The sequence below is a fragment of the Pongo abelii genome, chromosome 9, assembly GCF_028885655.2.
Source record: "Pongo abelii isolate AG06213 chromosome 9, NHGRI_mPonAbe1-v2.0_pri, whole genome shotgun sequence".
NCBI lineage: Eukaryota > Metazoa > Chordata > Mammalia > Primates > Hominidae > Pongo > Pongo abelii.
Window position 1 is genome coordinate 132,066,491 of NC_071994.2, and position 26,473 is coordinate 132,092,963.

Sequence of the window (26,473 nt, forward strand, 5' to 3'; positions counted from 1 at the left end):
GCTACACACAAGAAATTTTCTGAGTGTAATGAAGAGATGGAAAATCATTAATGCTCAAGCTGAACATCTTCTCCAAATCCCTTATAGAACAGAAGAGATCTGAGGCCAGAGAAGGTATGGACCCAGCCACGGTCGCACAGGGAGTGAAGACAAATATATACATTTATTCCTATGTAGGCAGATATTATAGATACATGGTACCTTAGTCAGGAATAGACCTAAATTCTGTGATTCATGCTCTCCTCCATTCATTCATTCATTTCTTTCTTATGGAGAATCTTCTCTGCATAGAATACCAGGCTAAGCCCTGAAACTATGGTGAACACAGAACACTACCTACCCTCAAGCAGGTTCTAGTCAAACAGAGAGACAGACAGCTAAGTAAGTAAGGGACCACTGTGCTTTGGAGTGAGGGCAATTCACATATATTACCACATCTTTCAATTTTCCCCTGCATTTAGCTCCTGTATGGATGTCCCTTATGATTTGAGAGGTCGTAGTAAAAGATGGAGGCCTCCAGCAAGATGCAGCATGGCAGGGCTGGAAATAGATATTGAAGCAAAGGGAAGGAGGAAGGCACCAAGGAAACCAGCGTGTTTGCTGGGGTGGATGTGTGAGTTTTCAAGTTGGGTTTTGGAGACAGGAGCCCAGGTGAGCCCTTGCAGGAATAACTGAGGCCTGGGTGTTTGATGTGGGTTTCAGGAAGACAGCCTGGGGTAGAACCTGTGCACCATGGCTTCCTGGAACCTGGGAAACTGGGTGCAGTTAGATGTTTCATTGTGAGACAGGAAGCTCAGAGAAGGAGCTGAGAGCCAGGGACTTGTGTCAAAATCATTGGGCTAGGGAGGGCAGAGTAGGTGGGCATGGAGCTGAAATAAGATTGACCATGAATTCATGATTGTTAAAGCAGGGTGATGGGGCCTCAGGGTTCATTAGACTTTCCTCTCTACTTTTATATATCTTAGAAATTTTCCATAACTCAAAAAATGCCTCAAGACATCTCTGCCTTATTTCTCTGGGCGAACAGGTTCCCGAGTACAGCATCTTTGTCCCTTGTAATATGCACTGCCTGTGTCAGGCTGATGCGCTCCCGGATGCAGTACTTGGGAAGGCGGGCATTTGGCAGCCTTGTATGTGTGTCTGTGCGGGAGGGCATGAGCCGGTGCTCAGTGTGGAGGTGGGCTGTGTGTGTGTTGCCTTGTAGGGTGCAACATATGGGGGCTAGGTCTGGAACATGTGTACTCGAAGGAAAAGGCCTGTAATACTGTGAGGTAATCTCCTGTTATTTTTAGGGAGTAAATAACATCTCTCATGCAGCAGGTTGTGTGGCCCCACAGGCTCCATCTACGTCAGCTCACACATACTTCAAATTGGAGGGTATCGCGGCCTCACAGGAGAGCCTGTGAAGAACATTGTCATTGTATGTTCTTCCTTTATGATGAAATGTGCCTAAGCCATTCTTAGCAAAAGCAGGGATGACTGCTGGATGTGTGTGTGTGTGCGTGTGCATGTGTGTGTGTGTGTGTGTGTGTGCGCGCTGTTTCTGTGGTCCAAAGGCAAGATTTATGATTATGGGATAGACAGTAGCTTGCGCTATTTTATTTTTTAAAAACTGTTTTCCTTTGAAATTCCTGAGTTAATGTTCTGTCTGCTTTCTATCTGACCCTCTTCGGAGAGTTGCATTTTTTTTTTTCACGAGAGAGAGATTAAGAGAGAGAGAGACAGAGAGAGAGAGAGAGAACGAGGGTGACAGAGAGAAACAGAGATCGGGGGAGGAGGGAGAGCGAGAGAACGGGAAACAAAGACTCGTTGTCTCTAAGCTGGAGCAGGCAGGAAACCCCAATCCCTCGGGAATTTAGCCAGCCCGCCCTGTCCTGGAGTCAGACTCCAGCTCTCTGAATTCAATTTGACAGCTTGTCTGGGACACTTTCTAAGTAACCATTATCCTTCCTTTCTCTAAGTAAAAGGACTGTTATTTCTTTTCGTGGGTGTGCTGTGTGAACTGCTATTGCACACGTGTGGCTCACACAGTGACTAGGACACACTTTCCTCAAATTATTGGAAACAGTTAGCCCGTTTCCTAAGACAAGTGTAAATTTGTTCCAGGATAATAAGGCAAAAGACTGAGTATCAGTCCACTGCCTTATTAGAGGTGGGCCTATTCCATCAGAGGAGGAATTTTGTGTATGTAGGTTTTACTTCTTTGAGGATTCTTTTGAAATAGACACAAACAACAATATCTTCCAATGATCATTCTCCCCAGTTTCTGTGTTAATTGATGGATTATTTTAATGAAACGCATCACCATACATCCCACTGTGGAGGGAACTCAGATGTCCTCAAAGCTACCAGAGGTTGTGCAGGCCACGGGCACAACTAGGGGTGACCACCTAGAGTTCAAAGGAGCCTGTCTTCTGCCTGGGAACAGGGCCATCCTGGGGTTTCTTTTAATTACTCAGACCCAGTTGAGTCACCACCATAACCTGAGGGACTGTGAGGTGATCACCTGCCCTTCAGTGTTTTCCTATTGGAAGATCATCCAGATTCAGCTCTGTGGGACTGCTAGAGACAAGTTGCAGAACTGTCTGGATCCCCCTGGAGCGTAGAGGTGTGATAGTTTTGCTCAGTAATACAGCTTTGCCCATTTAGGTTCTGACCCAAAGACCTGTCCTTCAAACATGACTTGGTTCCTGTCTACTCTATCTTCAACCACACTTTGGAATAATGTTTCCCCATTCTCCCTTTGCCAGGTATACCTTTCATCCATCTCAGTCCCCACCCCCAATCCATATTCTAGGAAACCACACTCACCCTTTAGGGCCATGGTCAGATCAGACAGCCTCGACCTCATTACGGTCTTGTCCACCCTTCCCCAGGATGCTTTGCTTATACCCACTGTTTTACCAATACAGCATTCAATAGATTCTAGCCCAGCAGTCTTCTGTCTTGTGAGATGGGAAGCGTCTTGAAGGTAGGGACTATTGGATGGACGGATGAAAATAATAGGCAAAGTACCTTAGAATGTTCCCCAGCAGTCTGGTGTAGAACTAACCCTTTGAGATGTTTCTACAAGGTGGATGTTTTGGCTCTATCCACTGCAGCTGCTGGTGTGGCATTGCCTTTCCTCCCTACCCTGCCCTAAATTTCCATTGCATGGGACCCCAGGGTGGTTCCTTGGAAGCTGTGATCAGTCCCATCCCTGAGCAAGGAGGGAAGACTGATAAAGAGCAGATTTCAATCACAAGATGATGGCACCAGAGCCCCTTCTTGGCCCAACCACCACAGGATCCTGCTGTCAACTGGACTCCACAGGCCCTTCAGGTCTCTGCCCATCAGGAGGAGGCTGAGGACACGCCAAGCCGAGGAAAGGTGACACTGCAGGGAGAATGTACCTTCTGCTCAATTCCACCTTCCTTTCTTAACTTATGCCCCAGACAGACAGGTGCCAACATTTGTTAAGCACCTACTATGTGCCAAGAAATTTCCTATTCACTTCACATTTATCCTTCATAAAACCTTGTTAAGTTGGCACTATGATTATTCCCATTTTACCTGAATCACAGGTATGATTTTAAGCCTGAATCACAAAGCTAGTATGAAACAGAAACAGAAGAGAGCCTGTTCCTGTAGTCCCCTCCCCACCTAGGCAATGGCAAGGGCTCCAAAATGACCCTTTCCTACTCCATCTACCACCCCCATCATGCATTTCCCCCAGATAGCTGATGTTGTCTAGTTGCTAAGATATATTCATCTATTGACTCCTGCTACCATCTAAAAAATCAGGAGCCTGACCCAATGCAATCAATCTCATTTGCATTTCAAGAAGCAATCTAGCAATTTAGAATTTTAGAAATTCCACTATAAAGAGGTTGTTTGCCAGGTGGAATGGAGCGGTGGTAATGGAGCTGCAAAGTATTTAAAAGAAACATGCTTTGTCCATGCTCATCAGTCAAATTCTTTCTTTCTATCCATCTCTGGAGAGAGAGGGAGAGGAAGCTTCTTCCATGCCACATGGAGACAAATGGGCTTCAGACATCTTCTAGTGAAAGGCCAACGTATAGGAAGCATCATTTGTGGTGGTTTCACAGATTTTTTTTCATTGTTATGCTTTATAATTTATATAATTATACACATATCCTTTTGTGTTTAATACTACATTTAAGAGGATAAAGAAAAAAGAGATTTAGAAAAGAAAGTATTATATTGAGTAACACTCTATCAATAAGAATTTCAATAAACTGAATTTAAGAAACCATCCAGGCACAGTGGCTCACACCTGTAATCCCAGCACTTTGGAAACCCAAGGTGAGAGGATCACTGGAGCCCAGGAGTTCAAGATCAGCCCTGGCAACACAACTAGACCCCATATGTATAAAAAATAAACAAAAGTAGCCAGGTGTAGTGGTGTGTTCCTATAGTCCCAGCTACTCCAGAGGCTCAGGTGGGAGTATTGCTCGAGCCCGGGAGATCGAGGCTGCCATGAGCCAAGATTGCACCACTGCACTCCAGCCTGGGCAACAGAACAAGACCTTGTTCTCAAAAACCGCAAAATAAGAGTGGGGGTGGATAAATTCAATAAATTTAATAAATTTGTTATTTGAGGGAAATAAAGTTTCCCTCAAATAATTTCATGGGTCTATCAGTTTCATGGGTAATCCTCTGCCTCTGTAAGCTTCATAAACCCTTGGTTCCCAAGGAGAAGAAGGAAGAGATGTCAAAATCAACTTAAAGCATCTTAAAGACACGTCCAGGATGCTCCAGCTGCCCCACCCTGCCCCATGTCCCTCCATAAATTCACCTGTGCCCTTGGTAGATGAAGCAATGAGGAGAACGTTGGAGATGAACACTTGTGTTCTTAGAATAATCTCCTTCCATTGCTCTGGAATGTCCCACCCCTGCACTGCCCCAGTATTGAGGGCCAGGGCTTCATCCCAGTGCTTAACTGGAGAAGAAAGGCATCTTCCTGCCACTACAGAGTTCGCCTCTTCTCACCCCTGTGCCAGAAGGCTCCAGGCCAGGCACTGCTCCTGGCTACTCAGAAGTTCCCACTTTGCCCTTTCTGCCTTCCCTGGGCTGTCTTTGGTCTTTCTGCTTATCAGAGCTGCCCTTAAATGCACCCTGAATAAATCAAGACCCTCGTAGGCGCCCATATGCTCTGCACCATTAATGATGGTGACAATGAATGCATGAGCCCTGCTACATTTTAGTAAAGGTGACATTAGGTAAACCTCCAACTGGGGCAGGGAACTGGTGCCAGGCTGTGGGACTGTTGCTGGGGGTCTCCAGAGCACCCTCCCCACTCGTTTTCATTGGACTCAGCCCAACAATGACTCCTCCTGCACTTCCAAGGAGGGGTTTTCATGACCCTGAGTGCTTGGCAGGGTAGATTTCCACTACAGTTCTCAGTGGCAGTTCACATCCACTGGGTGGGCCGTTTGGGTTTTGCATGTCTTCTAATTTATCTGCAGACTCTGAGATGTTACTGTTTTAGGCCTACCATCTCTACCAAGTTTCACCTTGACACTGCACACTCATCCCACTCCAGACGACAGAGCGAGGACTCCGGATGCAGTTGGCCTTGCTTGATGCAGCTTCATTGCCATTGCTTGGTTCGCAATAGAAGTTAAAAGTGATCCCCGTTGGCTGTTTAGAGGAGAAGGGTCCCAAAATACTTTGGGGAAAAAAAAGGACAGGCCCATAATTCTCTACTGGGGGCCACCTCAGTACAGAGTGTTCCAAATGTGTTGATTCTGCCTAATATACTGATTTAGAAATTCCACCACATGGAGGTTATTTGAGGCGATTGGTAGCTGGAGGGTATTTAAAAGAAACTTGTTTAACCAAATTCTCATCAACCAAATTCTTTCTTTCATCTATCTGGAGAGAGAGAGACAGACAGAGAAGCTTCTTTTGTGCCAGACAGAGATCTATGAGCTTAGGGCATCTTCTAGTGAAAGGCCAATGTATAGGAAACATCATTTGTTATTTTAATATAAAAACCTTTCTAATCCCTTTTTATAGATTTAATAACTCTCTCTCTTCAGAAGCCGTTATCTAAGATAATAAAGAGCATATTTCTCATGATATATCCTTGTTGGAGAAAAAGTCTTTGAGGAGGAAATATGGAGGCTAGAAACACTATCCAGGATGTGAGTGGGCTTTTTCTTTCTTGTCTCAGGGATCTGTAAGATGGAGAAGTTTAACATGGGTCAGGTGTGGTGGCTCACGCCTGTAATCCCAAAACTTTGGGAGGTTGAGGCGGAAAGATCACTTAAACTCATGAGTTCAAGATCAGCCTAGGAAACATGGGGAGAGTCAATCTCTACAACAAATAAAAAAATTACCCAGGCATGGTGGCATGGGCCTGTGGTCCCAACTATTTGGGAGGCTTAGGCACAAGAATTGCTTGAGCCTGGGAGGTCAAAGCTGCAGTGAGCCAAGATTGTGCCACTTCACTCCAGCCTGAGCGACAGAATGAGGCCCTGTCTCAAAATAAAACTTTTGAAAAGAGGCTTAACATGCCTCTTTGATAAAGTTTAAGTTCTTGTATTTGGCATATTCTAAAGAAAAGATGGTAAAATTAAGTGGGACAATTATTTTATCTGTCAAAATCCAACACACTCTTCAAAACCCGATTGAAGTCCTATCTGCCTCGAGATACGTTTTTCTTCCTCCTTAAGACTATAGTCTCCTCTCGGAGCCTCACCTCATTCACAGGCTATTTATGGACCTAATTACAGATTACCTTGTGGTCTTTAATTGTGAGTTTTCTCCTGGCTCTTTTCTTCCAGCCCTGTAGATATTCAGTAAATACCATTGAATATTTACTCAATCCTGCTCCAATAAAGGAAGAACCAGAAGAAATTAGCTTTGGTTGACACAAGAAAAATTAACTTCTTATGTCTCATGAACTAAACTCTGAAAAAGAGTATCAGCTAGAGTTCTATAGGATGCTTTAGAATATAGAAAGCATTTTTTTTTTTTTTTTTTTTTTGAGACAGAGTCTTGCCCTCTCGCCTAGGCTGAAGTGCAGTGACGCTCACTGCAAGCTCCGCCTCCCGGGTTCACACCATTCTCCTGCCTCAGCCTCCCAAGTAGCTGGGACTACAGGCACCCACCACCACGCCGAACTAATTTTTTGTATTTTTAGTAGAGACAGGGTTTCACCATGTTAGTCAGGATGGTCTTGATCTCCTGACCTCGTGATCCACCTGCCTCGGCCTCTCAAAGTGCTGGGATTACAGGCGTGAGCCACCACGCCCGGCCCTAGAAAGCATTTTCATATGCATGATCTCATTTATTCTCAAAAGATCCCTGTGAGGATCCAGTGTGCTATTTGCTTTTCCAAACTCTTAAATTTAGGAATAATCATACCACTCTCTCCTGCCCCTGCCAAGTATCTACCTTTTCCAGAGAGGTTCACTAAGAGGTTCAGAGAGTTTAAGTCATTTGCCTCAGACCACACAGCTCATAACTGACAGAGATGAGAGGCAAAGCAAGGAGTGCTGACCCCCCAGCCCAGAGTTCTTTCCTTTGCAATGAGCCATTTCCCTATTTGGAATGGATTCATGAGAAATTATGGAATTTCTTCCCATGAAGATCTTTAAGAGCCCTTAGTAACACCACAAACAGTCCTATGCTTGATAAGTTTTAGGTATCACTCTTCCAAAGAGATGAAAATCATTCTTGGTATCATTTTGAAAAATCTTTGAGCTTAATAAGTCTTTGGCCTTTTGGGCCTGTCTGCAAAATAATTATCAGCCCTGCCCAATATACTAAAGGAGGTTAGAGATAGAAAGTTTTTTGCTATGAGTCATAATTTCAATTTCTATTAAAATTCTTACATGGCCACATATGCTTCCTCTCAGGCTTTGGGCCTCTGGGCCTGTGCTAATTTGCATGTCTGGTTTAGATAATGTCTGAGGTCCTTCCAGTCTGAAAGGAGCCTCTGATTCTGTGATATAATAAGTGAGATCACATTCCACCTTCCAAGACTTGATGGTTCTTTTTCTTTTAACTACTGTACTCTGTCTGATGTGTGGATGCACAGCTCAGGGACTGAAGTGTTTCCTGCTCACCTGCCAGGCCACAAAAGAAGGAGTGCTCTTGGCCAGGTGTGGTGGCTCACGCCTGTAATCCCAGTACTTTGGGAGGCCGAGGTGAGCAGATCACCTGAGGTCAGGTGTTCAAGACCAGCCTGGCCAACATGGTTAAACCCCGTCTCTACTAAAAATATAAAAATTAGCCAGGCACGGTGGCAGGCACCTATAATACCAGCTACTCAGGAGGCTGAGGCAGAAGAATTGCTTGAACCCGGGAGACGGAAGTTGCAGTGAGCTGAGATTGCGCCATCGCACTCCAGCCTGGGGGACAAGAGCAAGACTTCGTCTCAAAACAAAACAAACAAACAAAAAGAAGTAGTGCTCCTTCAGCATGAACTCACCTGTCCACTTCTGCTACACTGACCCCAGAGACTTGTCCTTTCCTGCAAAGCACTTCAGACATAGGTCAAAAGGCAAATCATGGGAAGTGTCGGGATTTTACGTTTCTTGATTTGAATGGCCATTCTAATTCAATGTGAATCCAAGACCACAGACTTGACAATCACCTGATTCAAAATATGCGAAAAGTACTTGAGTCTTTAAAATATGGGGTTCCTCTTACCTTTTACTATTACTCTCCCAAACATCAAAGAGATGCTGTCAAGTTTCTTAGCTAACTTTGCTATCCTACAACATAAAGCAACTCTCACTCATAAAAAACTAATTAAAAGGAATTGGCTTTCCAGAGGGACTTTAAGACCAATGTCGGGCAATCTGTCACTTTTCAAAATAAAATTATGGAACTATGTAGAGCTCTATTTTCATAATGTTAGGTCAAGTCTTTGCTCAAATTATATATTTTCAGAGAAGCCCTCCCATCCCTGCACTGCCTACTTCCCTCCCCTGGTTTTCTCTTCTTCATAGCATTCATCGCCTTCTAATATACAATGTAATTTACTATTTGTCTTGAATGTCAGCTCCACAGAGGAAGGACGTTTGTCTAGCAATTGTCGTATTCTCAGCACGTAAAAGTGTCTGGCAAGATAGTAGACATTCAGTAAAACTTTGTTGAATGAATGTGTGGTGGGACATAAGGCATCAATTAAATCCAATAAGTTGGTGATGGCGAGGGGCAAGAATGAGTTTTTGAGAGAAACAAAGGTGATTAAGATACAACCCCTCTTCCTAAAGATGATCACTTAGCGAGGGACACAAGTGTACAAAGAATTACACTCAAAGGCTAAGCAGGATACGGGCAGTAGACACAAGACAACTTACCCGCGAGCCTTGATCTGCAGAACTTTGAAAGCAAAGGACACACAAGCTGAATGTTACACAGACCCAAGAGTGTATCCCCTATGGCCAAGGAGAAGGGCAACCTCGCTGTGAACATCGCAACCTATGAGGGTCGGAGCAGGGCAGAGGGGGTTGCGTATAAACTGCCTCTCATTTATCCTCAAGCCTGATTACCTAAGTGAACTGTTATGTTTTCTTCTTCCTACCTGGAATCCTCTTAAACCAGAGGCAGATTTGACCTAAGAAGTATGCAATTTAGTTGCGTCTACATGGCCCAATATGGAAGGAAGTTTTGGCAAACACCCAGTTAATCTAGTCAGTATGAATTGCTTCTCCACATGAGGCTGGCTCAAAAATCCCACTTTGAGGCCTTATCAAAATAAATAGGTCATTTAGACATCTGTGTCACTTAGACACAGAGCCTGTGGGAGAAATGAAATAGAAGAAGGGTCCAGGCTCAGCAGGGAGCCTCACGTGGCCATGGCAAGGCTGTGCCCAGAGAATGTGCCACTTCACTCTCCACGCTTTTCATATTTAAAAGTCAGCCATTTCTTCCAAGCCTTTTTCTCGTAGGTCTTTTTTTCCCTTTGCCCATCTAATATCTTCAACAGTACCTCCATTATGCTCCACGCAGCAGGGTCGGCTCCAAGGCAGAGGGGCTGTTGGATTCCAGGACAAGATCCTTGAGCAAAGGAAACCTGATCCAGGATGTTTTTTCCCTGTGAGTTCCAAGTTTGGGGAAAGCGTTCCCTGGATATTTTCCTCCTTCCAAGGTCTCAGTGGATGCCAAGCTCCTCTGTTGCTCTTTGGGATGTAAGATGCCGCTGAAGTGAAGGTTTAATAGCCCCTCTAGAATGGTGGGATGTAGTGAGGACTTGGTCCTGAGCTTCAAGGCCAGGTGGGCAGTGACGCTGGCACCTGACAGTGGGGGAGGAAGGAGGATGCTGGGTAATGCCTGGGCCTAACAGCCAGGCAGACCACCCGTAGCCATCAGCCCTCTCTGTCTTCTGGGGTGGGGTTTCTCAAACCAGGGTCCAGGAGAATAATCCACCTCTTCTTTTAAAAGAAAGCCATGATTTATTTTATTTTATTTATTTTTATTTTTATTTTTTTGCTTTGGAGACAGGATCTCACTTTGTCACCCAGGCTGGAGTGCAATGGTGTAATCGTAGCTCACTGCAGCCTTGAACTCCTGGCCTCAAGTGTTTCTCCCACCTTGGCGTCCCAGAGTGCTGGGATTACAGCCCTGAGCCACCACACCCAGCCTGAGAGCCAAGCTTTATTTAAATTTGCTAATCACTGTTCCGGGAGCACATGAATCAAACTGTCCTTCATCCTTTATATCCCTCGGGCTTCTCTTCCTTTTCAAGACCTTCCTCAATGGGCTTGGTAACCTCATCTCACCAAGATAAGCATGGTAGAGGGACAAGCAGGATGGAATAGACTCCATGTATATGGTGTGTATTTTTAAAATCACCATTTATCACATGCTTATTTAATCCTCATAGCAACCGTAGAAAGCACCTGTTATTAATGCTTTTCAGAGAAGCAGAACTGGAGGTTCAAAGCAGCTGAGCAACATGACCAAGGTCACTCCACAAGGCCAATGGCAGAGCTGGGATTTGAATCCCAGGTTAACTGATTTGAACTCCCATCTCCTAACTGCCAAAATAATCCCCAGGCCCACCAGAGAGAAAGGATACCTTCGTGATGACATCCTAAGCCCTGCGTCTACTTTGCCTCAGGGCGGGGCTGAGGGCGGGGACTCCGGCAGAGACTGCAGCAGACGAGAAGCTGGTCCTGAGCTGCGGATTGGGAAGGTTCGGGCAGCGCAGCAGGTCTCACAGGTGAAGCACAGGATGAAGGAACGCTTAGAGGAGAGCAGCTTCTGCAGGGTTGGTGGCTGGGAGAGGCTGCTCCTCCCCAAAGACTGGACCTATTAGAAGCACAGGACCTCCGACGGAGATGTGGTTTTAGAGGATCACCTAGTCCAGCCCTCTACCAGTACATGTCATAATCTGTCGGACAGCCCAACAACAAAGACCACCGCTCACCTGCAGGTTCTTCCCTGTTGGAGTCTGGGAGTGAATCTTCCTCCTCATGGGCGTGGCTCTCTTGGGAAGTTGAGGGTTTTGGGTCTCAGGGCTACCACTGATTTGAGCATTTCTCCTGTGCATCCTCACTCTTTCAAGAAAGGAGGTCTGGATCTGGCTACCAAATCCCCCTGCTCTGCTGGGAGCATGAGCAGCCTTGCCCATTGCTCGGCTGAAAGGTCTGCATTCAGAAGCCAGGCTTTCCAAGGATAAACAGGGTTAGGTGCTGCCAGCCTTCTCCGCAGCAACCAAAATTCAATGAGAAGTTTCAGGGAAAATTCACCTTTTTCCACCCAGTCATTGAGAGCAAGGTTTTATGACACAGGGGATGAAGAGAGAGGCTTTTGTGGGCTGATGTCGCTGTGTTGCTGGCCTCTGGTCAGGTCACAAGGTGGAGTGCTGCATGCTGGCGGGGACGTTTGGGCTTTCAGACAGCTGAGGCATCAGAGCAGAAGGAAATATCTTCCCAGAGATGTTTGGCCATATTTCTAGGACCAGGTTAAAAGCTTCACACAGAAGCTGAGTTAACATTAGTATGTCTATGAGAGGGTCATGTCCAGAAACAGCTTTCGCCTTCCAACAGAGACTTTGCAGAAAAAAATCTCCATGCTCATATTTCTCTACCCCAGGAGGCTCTCCTGGAATCTAAGAGGCCATTTAGTGTCAAATTCAGCCCCACTAAGCATCACATAATGGTGATACTGTTAAGGACATCATATATGTGAGGCTGAATTATCCACAATGGCTGGCAATGTCTTCATCCTCCAGACTGAGGCTCTGGCCTCTTTGCTTTGGCAAGAGTTGATCTCAGGACTGCCTGAAACCAGAAACTCCAGGCAAAGCTCTTTGGGTCACTCTTCTGAAAAGGAATCACAATAATAAGATCTGTTATCTTGGTACTCTGTAAAGCCAAGGTGTCAGCCTTCACAACAGTGAAAAGTTAGTTTGTCAGAACCGGGGTGTGATTGTCTGCTGATTAAGCCATCTGCCACCATGGAAACGGACCAAGATCATCAGCTGGTGCACTGGTGCCGACGGCCACATTTTTACACACTGGGCCTTTGGCTGCCACCTCAAGTTTGTCTTTCCAGAAGTCAGTTCTCGGGAGGCAGACTCCAGGCACCACATTCAAGAGGGCCTCCATGCACACTCAGGCTTCTTCTCATAGCAGGCACACCCTGCCTGAGCCCCACTCCATGCGCTGACGGAGAGTCGGGGCAGGAGCTCTCATGCAGCCAGGTGTTGGGCTCTGTAAGGGGGTTTGTGGGGGGATGTGAGCCACTGGGTCAACTCCCTGGTCCAGGCTTCTGCATTCAGGTTATAGACATATCTCTGTGTGTATGTTGGGGACTAGAGATGACCACACTGCTAAATTTTTCTTGAGTGACTTTTAGTAGGAAAAAAATATGAACCCTCACTTCAACAATGACATTGTTTAAAACACATAAAATGCATACCACTTCACCAAGCAGCATTCAGGCCTTGACTTCCCTGTGGGAACAACTTTTTAGCCTATGCCTCATAAATAGGTGGATTGTGGTCCACTCAGAGGGGACACAGGAGTGATGTAGTCTGTACCCCTCAACACCCCAGATGGAAATCTTATGCCCGGAGGCTTAATTTCGTGAAGAAGTCAGGGTGGGAGCACTGGGTTCTCTTCAGTGAGTGATATCATGAACAATAAGAAGAATTGTGTGTACGTAGCAAGTACAAGAAAATATTGGCCAAGTTTATTCATTCAACAAATACTTACGGTCTACTAACTGTGTGTGGGGCCCTGTTCTAAGTGCTTGGATATATCAGAGAACACAACAGAGATCCCTACTCTTATGGACCTGATGTTCAGGAGGGAGGGAGATAGGAACCATAAATGACAAATACAAATTAATTACTGATTAAATTATGTGATAAGTGGAAATGGAAGAGCAGAGGAAGGAGGATGAGGGAGTTGTGGGGAGGAGGGAAATAATGTGGATTTGGGAGGCTGCCCAACATGTTTCTGGGTCTGAATATTTTTGGTCTGTGATACAAATCATATTCTTCATTGCTAACATCCACTGAGGCCACCTCTGTGCTGGGCACTATGCTGGGTGTTTACTTGGGTATCTCATTGACTCTGCAAGGCTGGCCTGGTTCTTCATACCCCTAGGGCAGAATGCAAGACTTTAGTTCTTGGCCTTCTACATCTTCATGCTTTTTCTTTGGAGCAGAAATTGCTCTGAAAATGCTGGGTTTAACTTAAATCTTACATTGACCAGATGTCTCCTCGAGCCCCAGAGCCTACGGAGTGCTTTTGTTAAACCCCAGAGCCAATGGGCTCAGGCTGTCCTTTGTGCAGCCAGGTACCAGTGGGAAGATTTTCCGTGCAAATACTTGGGAATGAAAAAAGAAATGAGAGGGAGGCCTGTGGTCTTTGCTACTCTGACTCCACAGGCTGCTGGGATGGACATTGGATGAAGACACCAGCTTAGGGCATGGCCTGTTGCTATTTATGACTCTGTTACTTCACAGTGAGAGCACAGCTCAGGCTGACTGCTGGGTGGCCTCTGTGTTTCTGTCACTTCCTTTTTCACCTATGTGAGGACTGTAGCATTGACTGAGACTTCCAAAGTCCTGTTAGCCAGGCTTCTGCCATCAGATGGGCCTGTGGGCACATTGCCCCATAAAACTCTGCCTCCTTCCTAAGGCCCTGGGGCATCACAGAAAGATGGGCCTGCCAAGCCACTGCTCCGATAAGGCATGCCTTTAACCAGGCTCCATCACTCAGAGCTACAGGAAAATCCCACGGACATCTGCCCTCTGTTGGTGACAGGGAATCCCATCATGCATTCAGATTTTCACATGCCTGCTCTGTCCCTGGAACTAGAATAAGAGAATAGGGAGAAAAGCCGATAAGAAGTCAACGATAACTATAGCCATGGCCATAATTTGGGCTCCAAAAGAGATAATTCTGAGTGGTTACCAGATAGCTTTCAGAGAGGGTTGAAGCCTTCAGTAGACTAATGATTGAGTAGAAAAAAATGTTTAGAAAACTTGACACAGATTTTATCCATGCAGTAAGTCAGAAGTCAAGTCAGAAGTTCAGATGACCTGTACGATTCCTGGAATTTAGTGTTTTTGTTTGAATGTGTCACTTCTCTTCTACTTTCTGTTTTGCTCCCACTAGAATTATCTCCTTCCCCCAGGCCCTCGGATCCACCCCACATACCACCACAAGCTCATTCTTCACCACACCCTGTTTTCTAGTATGGCTGCATGCGCAAAACCTCCATTAGTTCCCACCTGCAACGCCAAAGTCCCAGAGTTTGCTGAGCTACCATCAGCGAGACCTTGAACATGCCTCGGCCCTCTCTCCTCTCCCTCCACATTGCTCTACTTCAGTGGTACAGCTTCTCCCATGGCTGTCTCTAGACCTCACCTTGACATCTCACCACCCACCTCTGCCTTGTTCCTGCCTGATGCATTCTCCCCTCTCCAAAGAGTCACCCGGCCCTAATTCCACTCACCTCTCCATCAACCTCCAGGAGCCCTTTATGTGTCCTCCACGCCTTAGGCACATGACCCGTGTTTCCTCACAATCACAGTTACCCTCTCATACTCACATGCAAGGACGAGGAACTTGTTTCCTATTACTTCACACCCGCTCCCTGGCCATGCACACAATACAGTGCAGAAGTTGGTCCCAAATCTATTACCAGAGGCCTAAGCAGCAGCCTCCTCCTGCTCAAAGAAAAATGTTCTGCCGCTGCTGACATTGCACTTTCTCTGCAAGACATCTCAGAAAATGCCCATCAGAGCCTTCCACCTCATTCCAAGCTTGCAAGCAAGCTGGTCTTTCATTTGTCTTGTTTGTTTTTAAGCAAGAAGAATCCCTTTAGAGGAGGAATTAGGAAAGAAAAAAAAGTCAAATAAAAACAAAAACAGAAGGAGTGGAGCTTTGTCTCTCTCTTTTGTCCCCTGCCTTGCCCTTCCTCCCTATCCCATCCCCCTCACTTTCTCTGTTGCTTTTCATGCCAGTTGCTAAAGACTGTAATTTTAAAACTGAACTGGCTTTTCCAGAGCCTTGAGGAATGTGCATCTGCACGTGGATTTTTCCACAAAAAAATTGTCCGTGTCTTTTGGATCTTCTTAGCCAGAAACAATGAGGCCAGGCACTCAGAGTCCATCCGTCTTCCCAACTCTTATTCTAATTTGTTTGAGAGGCTCAGAAGGGGCTGAAGGGCGTGGTTGTCTTTCACCCTGTCAGACTCTGTTGTTTGGTGAGGTTTGTGCTCCATTTGTCCGGATGGTTTTTATGGTTTCTTTGTTGTTCATGGAATAACTTTGAAGGTCATAATTCTGTATCCTCAAGCTCCTCTGCTATTCCTGCTCAATGTCTCAATGGGACTCATACCACGAGAAAGGGAAGGAAGAAGTTTCCAGCTAGTTAGTTAAGCAATTTCTCAACATGTTTGTGGAAGCATGTGGAATCTTTCAAGAAAGAAGTTATGATCACAAAAGTTCAGATTTGAGGAGTATTCTCCAAGACAATCGAGAAGCAAGCCCTTAGTCATGCCCAGGTGGGGAGCAGGTCTCTATCCACTCATTTCCTGATCCAGCCCCTTTCCCAGCCACATTTCTGGCCTCTTCCCTTTCTCTGCAGTCATCAGCCCAGCCCTCTCCACTATCAACAGAAAAGCCTGAGACCCCTCAGAGAGCCTGGAATGTGCTCCCACCGCTGTGATGTCGTCCCACATCATCCATGTGCTGAAATCAGGGGCTGGAGTTGGCCCCCAGGAATGTCACGGCCATGGGCTTTGAGACACTCTTCTTATGGGCCTTTCACCCAATCCAGACCTTGCCTGCTCTTCAGAGCTGCTTGAAGGATTTTGCTACAGAACTATGGACATTTAAAAAATGTCTAACCTTGTGTCAGTTTATATTTGTAGAAAGCTTCATAAGGTGCTTTTCCATATGTTATCTCATTTGATCATTTCCACAACCCCATAAGGTAGATAAAACATAAATTTTTATTTCCATATTAAAGAAAATTGAAGCCCAGAGGAGACTTTTGATTCATCCCAGGCTTCACAACAAATAGTGTCAGGGAGAGAACTTGAACCAATCCTCTGACTTCACATTCAGGGTTCTTCCCATTACTTTGGCTCCCAGATAAGACTACAGTCTTCTCAAAGTCAGAGTGTTAATGTTCCAACCCCAGGGGGTGAGTACATTTCCAGAATTTAGGGATGCTTTAAAAGCCATTGCTGAATTGAATTTTATTTCTCCTGATCACTACAGATAATGCTCATGCAACTTTTCTGAGAAGCAGGCGATGCTAATGTGCCCCTATTTGTTATTGTTCATTAGACCCTTCTTATGACTCAGTCAGAAGAGGAGCATGGGGCAATAACATGAATTCTGGCCTCAACAAAAGTAAGTAAATGTTTTATAGTTCTTTGGAGGAAAGCATGTTTCTGAGGACGGGGTTGGAGAACAGGATCATGAGATACAGGAGAGCAGCAAGCATTTGTTTCCCTGCTTTTTGAGTAGACATCAAAATTATTTGCCAATTTAGGGCCTTTCCATGATACCAGTCCTTGAAAGACGACATGGGATTTTCGTTTAGATTTTTGAGTTTTGTTTCATTGCACTTGGTTTTAGAACATTGGAAGTTTGAAGGTTTTCTTGAGACAAGGTTCTGTACCAATGAATGGTCACTGTCACTGGGTTTGGCTTCTGTTATTTAAACCAAGATAATGACTCTCTATAACTTTGCTCCCATAACTGTTGAGGCTAAGTCATACCAATTTCCCCATCCCCCTTGATACTGAGTAGACTTCCTCATATCATCATCTCACCACTTGGTGAAGAAATTGATGTCTCAGAACCCTGCCATCTCCTCAACAGGTTATCTTCTGTCCCTGATAAGGAGATGCCGGGGGGTCTGGGACATCAGTTTTTCCACCAAGTGGTAAGAAGATGATATGTCGAAGTCTACCCAATATCTCCCAATAAGAGAATAAGGGGAAAGAATGACTCATGAACTCCTGTACCAGAAATCAATCTTGCCATGCCTAGGAAGCAAAATATGAAGCACATGAACAGGTGGTAAAGGGAATTCTTTCAAGAAAGAGGTTGGGGTTACAAATTAATGCACAAACAATAACTGAGACCCCTTCCAATTATGTGTATTAATTATTTACTTACTCTGCACATGACATTTGGCAATATAAGATTCACAAAGATGAATCAGATATGCACTGGTCCCATAAATGGAAGAGAGAAATCACACACACGCAGAACTCCTTTCATCTGGTTGGTATCAAGGAAGGCTTTGTGGACCTGGTAGCACTTGAGTTAGCTCTGGAAGGAGAGGCAGGATTTGGACCTGTGGCGATATGGGCTGGGGAAGACATCAGCTTGGCATGTCTGACAGTCAGTGAGGATCTCAGGTTCCTGGAGTTTAGGATGTGTGATGCAGAAGAGGTTTGGAAAGGTAAGAAACAGAATTGTAAATGATGCTATGAAGATAGGCTTTAGTTCTTTAGGCAATGAAGAGTCACTAAGGTTTTGAACAGTGACGCTTATGGTGGGTTGTGGGGAGACAGAAGAGTAATGAGGACACTAGTCAGACTAAGCCACAAACCATGCAAGAAGCAATACAGATCTGCGATGCAGAAGTGATCGTGGGAATGGAAAGGGTGTGTGAGAGATACCAAGGCGGAAACTCACAAGACAGGGACACCAGAAAGCAGCTATCTTTGCTCAGATGTCACTTTCTCAGTAAGGACTTCTCTAACTTTCCAATTTGAAAATGAAATCCACAGCCTCAGTACCATCAGTGATGCTATACTGTTGGTTTACTTTTTAAAAATTTGAAAATGAAAAGGTGACATTTAAGCAAAGACAAAATTTTAAGAATTTAAAAATGCATTTATTATTGTCTCTCCCATTGGAATGCAAGTTCTACCATGAACTGCTTGTTCATTCCTGAATCTCCAGCCTGGAGAACAGCGCCAGCACATAGTAGATTCTAGGTAAATGTTTCTAAAATAAGATGAATAAATGAGTCAGTGGAGAGTGGGTGAAGGAATGAGTGAGAAAGCACATCTGTCAAGACGTCTCGCTCCCCTCGGGGAGCTGGGTCCTACTCACTGCATTTCTTTCCCTCCTGCCACAGGTCCTCCCCTTGGAGGGGCACAAACAATCAGTAAGAATACAGAGCAACGGCCCCAGCCAGGTACCTGCTCAGGATATGTAATCTCTCCTTTGCTTCCTGCACGGTTGTTGATTCCACATGGTCAACTGATGGAGGGTTTAAACAATATACCACATATGTTCTCTCTTATTTCTTTCAAAGAGGGTCTATCTTTGACCCTAATAGTCCTGTGAATGAAGTAACAGGTACTGAAATCAAGTGGAGACTTGTTAAATATGAAAGGTGAAAGGAACTTGAAGATGAACTATTCCAATGCTTTATTTTGTTAAATAAAGAAACTGACGCCCAGGGAGGTGAAGTGACTTGCTAAAAACCATACAGCTGGTTAATGAAAGAAATAGGGCTATAATCCCAGATCCCCCAAATTCCTGTCCAAGCCTTTTATGCTTCACCAAACCTTACTTTCAGAAATATCCCCATCCTGTGATGGGTCAGCTTAACAATTAAGGCAGAGGAACTTTTAAAGCCATGGACCTGGAGACTCCGTATTGGGGAGGAACTTGGAGATTTCTGGGTCTATCCTACCCTTACCTCTACCTTACTTGTGCTTGTGGTAAAACAGGGCGTTGACTCTCTAGCTGGGCTCAGTTCCACTATCTGACCCAAAGTCTGCCTCCTGGAATTTCCACTCAAGCTTTGCCTTCTGGAGAAGCCTTCCTCCTGCTTTCTCCGAAATCCTTTGCATATCTGAAGACAGCTGCTGTGCCCAAGCCCCAGCTCCTCTCTCTATCTTTTTATGTGATGCAGCTGAGATGAAGTTCTGAACAAGTCATTTGCTTTGGGGTAGGCGAACATTGTTCCCCAACTCCACAGAAGGCAGAGCAAGAGAAAATCAATCGACATTTCACCTGGAAGGTTAAGAAAAAATTTGCTGACTGTGGATCATAAGTCAGATGTAGCGAGTTTTAAAGACTGTCCAACAACAACAAAATTATGCATTAGGCATCACCTGCCGAAAATAGTTATCATATTAATGGTGTGGATGAGAAAAGATGGTCTCAATGGGCTTAAGGACTTTTGAAGTTAATTTATGGTTCTAAGTAGAAACCTAAAAATCATATCGATATTTTTAAAATTCCAATTATAGTAGAAAACATAGCAAAACTGTACAAAATACATGACAATTTTGCCAAGTCGAGACCCAGCTCTCTACCATGATTTCCTCAACTAACAAAAAAGGAGATAAACCTCTCACCTAAACCAATATTGCAAAGACTTTTTATGGCTAAATAAACACATACGTTTTGAGTAAAGTGCGATTTTAAGAATAGTCATTCTATAGCTAAAATATACACTCTGGTTTGTGCTGGCATTTCTGGCTTGTGTGACGTTTCAAATCACAGAGTGTTATACTAGAAGAAAACTGAGGAATCCAGTAGCCCAACCCACTCATTTGGCAGATGAGAAAACTGATTCCCAGAAATTGTCCAACAAGTTATTTGTTTATCACATAGCTGGGGCTAAAACCCAGGCTGCTTGGTTTCTAGGCATGTGTTTTTCATGCTACATTTAAAAAAAACAGATTAATAATGTTGTATTAGGTAGAGCTATTAAAGACCAGTAACCATGAGGCCTGCTTTAAGCTCATGGAGTCAGCTGTCGGTTGTATCATTGAATATTATCCAGTTCCTTTCCAAATGATTTCTTTGTTTTGCTTTGGGTAATGACAACATTATCTGCATATTTTAGATGCCAAATAAGAAAAAGTAATCCTGTTCCTATTCTTTGTTGTTTCTGTAATTATTGAGATGAAGACCACAAATGTCATCAAGATCTTTGAGATCTGCAAATAAAAGCAGTAAAGTTTTCTGAAATCAGTCTTTCCTGTGATCTTGAAATAAAAGTATAAACCCTTATGGTTTTCTTATGGTTGGTACAGTTGTCATATTTTTAATAACACTGAACCAAATTTCCTTTTTTTTTATTTCCTTAGATCCGTATCAGATCCTGGGCCCGACCAGCAGTCGCCTAGCCAACCCTGGTGAGTTTACCTTGGCCTGCAAGCCTTTTTTGCCAGAATGTTTCGTAGCTTTGTGAAATCACAGAGACTTCTGTCCTAAGTCCAGACACCTAAGTGGGGAGTAACATGCACCTCTTTCCTTGAAATGTTCAATGTCTGTTTCTGGAGCATGTGAACAAAAGGTCAGGGTTTATTATGAGGTGTCAAGCTTCGTTAGCTGAGGATGCTTCCAGGAATAAACACATCAGCACTGCACATGTGCACTTAGGTGTAGATAAGTAATAAGTGGCACAGGTAGGCGTTTCAATTGGAGAAAATGAGGAAGAAAGAAAAGAAGACAACTCCACTCAGCTCTCAGTTGTCTCCCGCATGCAAGGCACAAGTTAATAAGTATTCCAAAGTGTTTTATTTGTGGTTTTAGAAAGTGTTGCCAAGTTATCTGGCCTTATAAAAGAGATGTGCCCCAGAAAAGTTGCAGATATAGTCAATTTGACCTTGTACTTTAAAGATTTAGTATCAAAAATAACTCTCAAGAGGGTCCTTCTAAACCAAGTCCATCGAGATTGGGAGCTAGCAGGCCCTTGCCGTAGTGTGGCCCACTCACCTTCCCGTCCCAGGGACTCTGCCTACCCATTCCCTAGTGCCCGGACATTCCTGCCAGAGGAGAAAGAAGCCACCCAGCATATTCTGGGTATTTTTCTCTCTGCACAAGTTCTCTGTAGAACTTAGAGCTGCAAGCCAAGCTCTAGGACCTGCCAAGGGCCAATCCAGGTCCTGTCCATCCAAAAGCTAAAGCTCATGGTGCAGCTTCTCCCAATGACTCCCACAGTCATGCCTTGCCCCTGACTCTTTATTGCTGACAGAGAATTCCCTGGGGGCCTGACCACTAATTAGAGATCAGACAGTGATTCAGGCCTTTCTAGATGAAGAGATTCAAAAGCCTTGCCAAAGAGGTTGAGGGGGGATGTGGCTCGCCCAAGATCACACAGCTAGTTCTGGGCAGAGTTTGCACCTCACTTCCCACATTCCTTTTACCAGGCCTTGGGGCAAAGCATCTTAGGATCTAACCTCACTTATTGTACCCATCTCCAAGGCAAGCAGAAAGGCAAATCAACAATGACATAAGAAGGGCTTGTCAAGTCGATCCCAATGTCAAAGGAAACAAAAGATTTCTTTAAAAGGATGAGAAGCTCCCTGCATTTAGGGAACTGGGTTCTGCCTTCTCTGGGCTGAGGTGTTCTGTTCTCTCCCGTTTGCCTCACGGCCTGCAGGAAGCGGGCAGATCCAGCTGTGGCAATTCCTCCTGGAGCTGCTCTCCGACAGCGCCAACGCCAGCTGTATCACCTGGGAGGGGACCAACGGGGAGTTCAAAATGACGGACCCCGATGAGGTGGCCAGGCGCTGGGGCGAGCGGAAAAGCAAGCCCAACATGAATTACGACAAGCTGAGCCGGGCCCTCCGATATTACTATGATAAAAACATTATGACCAAAGTGCACGGCAAAAGATATGCCTACAAATTTGACTTCCACGGCATTGCCCAGGCTCTGCAGCCACATCCGACCGAGTCGTCCATGTACAAGTACCCTTCTGACATCTCCTACATGCCTTCTTACCATGCCCACCAGCAGAAGGTGAACTTTGTCCCTCCCCATCCATCCTCCATGCCTGTCACTTCCTCCAGCTTCTTTGGCGCCGCATCACAATACTGGACCTCCCCCACGGGGGGAATCTACCCCAACCCCAATGTCCCCCGCCATCCTAACACCCACGTGCCTTCACACTTAGGCAGCTACTACTAGAAGCTTACTCATCGGTGGCCTTCTAGCTGAAGCCCATCCTGCACACTTACTGGATGCTTTGGACTCAACAGGACATATGTGGCCTTGAAGAGAAGACAAAACTGGATGTTCTTTCTTGTTGGATAGAACCTTTGTATTTGTTCTTTAAAAACATTTTTTTTTAATGTTGGTAACTTTTGCTTCCTCTACCTGAACAAAGAGATGAATAATTCCATGGGCCAGTATGTCAGTTTGAATTCTCAGTCTCCTAGCATCTTGTGAGTTGCGTATTAAGATTACTGGAATGGTTATGTCATGGTTCTGAGAAAGAAGCTGTACATTTTCTTTATGTTTTTATGACCAAAGCAGTTTCTTATCAGTACACGGGTCTCATTATGGGGTTCAGTATGACACAGAATCATGGACTTAACCAGTCATGTTCTGGTTTGAGATTTAGTGAAAATAGAGGTGGGAAGCTTATAATCTAGTTTTAGGAGGACCAAATTCAGTGGATGGCAACTGGAACATTGATTGTAAGGCCAGTGAAGTTTTCACCCAACTGGAATTTGATGGAAAGAAGGTTTGTGTGTTTAAGACACCAAGGGCATTGCAGAATCCCTCTCAGTGGACAGTATACACTCAGCTGACCACTCTCTCTAGAAATAGTCAAGATATGAACTAAGAAATTTTAATGCAAATACATACATTCCTGAAAGACGGGGAATTAAATAACTAATTTTTTTTTTAATGATGACAGTAGTCCCAGAACTTGGAAAAGTTGTAGGGATTTCTAAACTCAAGCAGATTCGCAAGCGCTGTGCGCTTGTCAGACCATCAGACCAGGGTCAACCAATCAGAAGGCAACTTACTGTATAAATTATGCAGAGTTATTTTCCTATATCTCACAGTATTAAAAATAAATAATTAAAAATTAAGAATAAATAAACGAGTTGACCTCGGTCACAAAAGCAGTTTTACTATCAAATCAATCGCTGTTATTTTTTTTAATGTAATTTGTACATCTTTTATCATCTGTACATTTGGGCTGTTTGTATGTTTTTATAGCTGGTTTTTAAAAAGCATAATATGACTATAGCTGAAAAGGAAACAGGGCTGTTTAAGTCACTGACTTACGAGAAAGCAAAGCACTGGTACAGTTATTTAACAGGCATACACAAGCAAGGAAAGATAATCCATTTAGATCTTTAATGCTTTGGAAATGTGTGTAACAGTACTGCAATAATCACAGCTCTGGGAAAAACAACGAAACTTTCCCTTGTGGAGAGGAGGGATTTTCCTGCTCTATATATGCAACATATTTTTAGACATTAAAATATATATAATTTTGCAGGTAATTGTTGACTTTTTTAACTATATTAAGTGTTAAGCTGACAACTGTCAATGAAGACCATGTTGTAAAATAATTTGACTAAATAAATGGTTCCTTCTCTCAGCGCTGAGGACAATTTTCTTATTTACCGCCCCCATTAGGTCAAAGGGTTTTCCCTGGGGAACTTTCCTATTTACTTCTTGCACTATCAAGAATTTTTCAAATGTACATACTGCAGTACAGCAGAAGGTAAAAAAAATCAGTGTGGTTTTTCATTGTTGTTGATGATGTTTGTAGTGTTTTTTTGTGTGTGTTATTTAAATTTTCCTCCAGCCTAAAAGGGCTTTATAAAACAGCAGCTAAGGCCATGGATAAACCCATATGTAAGGACTGGAGCAAAGCGAGCTGGTCTATCCAGACTTGTCTGTGAGATTTAGCTCTGCAGCCTCCCCCGGGCACTTCAGACCCAGATGGCCACCTTCTGCTACTCCAGCAGGGAATAAGCGCCCTGCTTCCTTCAGGTCTCAGACCAGGATTTTATGGCTCGTGCAGATTTTTAAGGTCGTTTTTCTTCCCAAGGAAGAAACTTGCCTCCAATTGCTTCACTGTTAGGTAGCTTGTTTTCATTTTCTCTATTTTACAATGAAAAGAGTGAGACCTGGGAAGTCCTTGATTTGCAAGGAATTAGACTCACAGCATTGGTAACCCTAGAACCTTCTTAGGGTAACACTAAGTACCTTCTAGACAACATGTCCACCTAAATGAAATGGGATGTGTTTCAGAACATTTGTCTCCAGTTTTTTTTTTAATCTTGCACCCTGCCATTTAAAAAGATGTGTAAAGCACATATTCTCAACATATGCACATTGATTTATAAATCATATATACAAACTGTTACATTATTCTTCATATTAGAAAACAAATACAAAATAGAACACTTTAAATGGTGTTATAAAAATAAATTGAAACTGAAATTCTACTGTTTTCCTCCTATTTTCTCTATATTGAATATCCTCTGCTATTAACTCTCAAAACAAAGAAGATGATCTTTAGTGAAAAAAGTGTGTATGCATGTACTGGGTTTCTAGTGACTTCCAAGAAAGGAGAAAATTAAAACTTGGTATTAGTGGCCCAAGCATAGAAAGAGGAATGATGAGGGCCAGGTATGTTTAAGAACCAACTAGCTGAATTCTTTTGCAGATCTCCATCTTAGCCACGCAATTTCCCCATCAATTTTGAAATCTGCAAAGTATTCATTAGGGAAAATGGAGGCATATATTTCTGAGTGCTGTAAGAAGATGCTCAGCCCATTAGTTCATTCTTTTAAAGGTTTTCTTTATGTGTCCTACTCAAACACTGGCTCAGGCTCATCTTCTCTACAGAGTCATAGAGCTTTAGCCAAATCTCGCCCCCTGAATATGTTCCACAGTGATTTGTCCTATGCCTCAGAAGCTGGCTCACTGGCTGACAGGACTGAGGCACCATTTTCTCCTCATAAGCATTTGTACAGAGGGAGGACTGGCATTTAGTCCCCTGCAATGCCCAGATTGAAAGTTTGCTAGCTGGCTCCAGGGCATGCAGCAGACTAGTCACAGAGGACAAACAGAATCTTTGCCCCCCTGGCTGCTAGTCCAGTCTTTTCCCTACTGGATCATTCTGTGCCTGTGCCATGAGGTTTCTGCCATCTAACAAACAGTGCCAGCCAAGCAAAGCGGGCATGCAGGCCTGCAAGTGGTTCTCATGCAAGCTGTTCCTCCCCACAGTTTGGGACACTGGCCAACAGTCCTTTAGCAGGACGTCGTCTTAGTCCATTTGGTCTGCTATAACAAACTACCATAGACTGAGTGGCTCATAAAAACAGAACTTTATTTCTCACAGTTCTGGAGGCTGGGAAGTCCAAGATCAAGGTGCCAGCAGATTCAGTGTCTGGTGAGGGCCCGTGCCTTGGTTTATAGAGGGAAACTTCTCACTGTGTGCTGACATGGTGGAAGGGGCAAGGGAGTGCTCTGGGGTCTCTTTCATAAGGGCATTAATCCCACTCTTGAGGGCTCCACCCTCAGGCCCTAATCACCTCCAAATACCTTCACATTGGGGATTAGGTTTCAGCATATGAATTTGGGAGAAGGAACAGACACAGTCAGTCTATAGCAGAGGTCATCTTTCTTCAGTGTCGAAAAATGTTGTTGAGTCCCACACAAAGGAAGTTCTATTTATTTTATTTATTTTATTTTATTTTATTTTATTTTATTTTATTTTATTTTATTTGTGGAGATAGGGTATCTCTATATTGCCCAGGCAGGTCTCAAACTCCTGGCTTCAAGCAATGCTTCCACCTCAACCTCCCAAAGTGTTGGGATTACTGACTTGAGCCACCACGCCATGCCTATTTTCAATATCTGTTATTTTAAAACATTTTTAATAGTCAACGGCCACTAAAAAATGTAATGACACTTAAAAAGATTGTTATTTTACTTAACCAATATCATCTTCATGCAAGTAAGCAATGAAAATGGGAAATGGGAAATGGATTAAGAGGTTCTCAGATAAGGTTTGCTAGTTTAGACCAAATGAGATCAGGAGGTTCTAGAACACAAGGGAGGAAAGGAGCGTCTGTCCACCCCAAGCCAAGGTACTGCCAACCCAAGGCAATGCTTAGTGGAGAAATAAAAAACTGAACAAAATGCAGTACTTTCTGTGAGAGGTGGTTTCAGTGGACTTGGTTTCTTACCGTATTTCCTCTAATATCTGTTCATTACAAGCATCATGTAAAC

General features: G+C 44.1%; 1 protein-coding gene across 2 annotated transcripts in view; it reads left to right on the plus strand.

Moving 5' to 3' along the window:
* Positions 1 to 23,825, plus strand: part of FLI1 (Fli-1 proto-oncogene, ETS transcription factor) — a 118,551-nt gene extending 94,726 nt beyond the window's left edge. For both annotated transcript variants that reach the window (XM_009247248.4, XM_024255610.3), the window contains 4 exons: positions 16,781 to 16,846; positions 18,594 to 18,653; positions 20,566 to 20,613; positions 21,864 to 23,825. In XM_009247248.4, the coding sequence (XP_009245523.2) occupies positions 16,781 to 16,846; positions 18,594 to 18,653; positions 20,566 to 20,613; positions 21,864 to 22,393 (704 nt within the window). In that variant the 3' untranslated portion in view covers positions 22,394 to 23,825. The remainder of the gene's footprint in view (positions 1 to 16,780; positions 16,847 to 18,593; positions 18,654 to 20,565; positions 20,614 to 21,863) is intronic.
* The last annotated feature ends 2,648 nt before the right edge of the window (positions 23,826 to 26,473 follow it).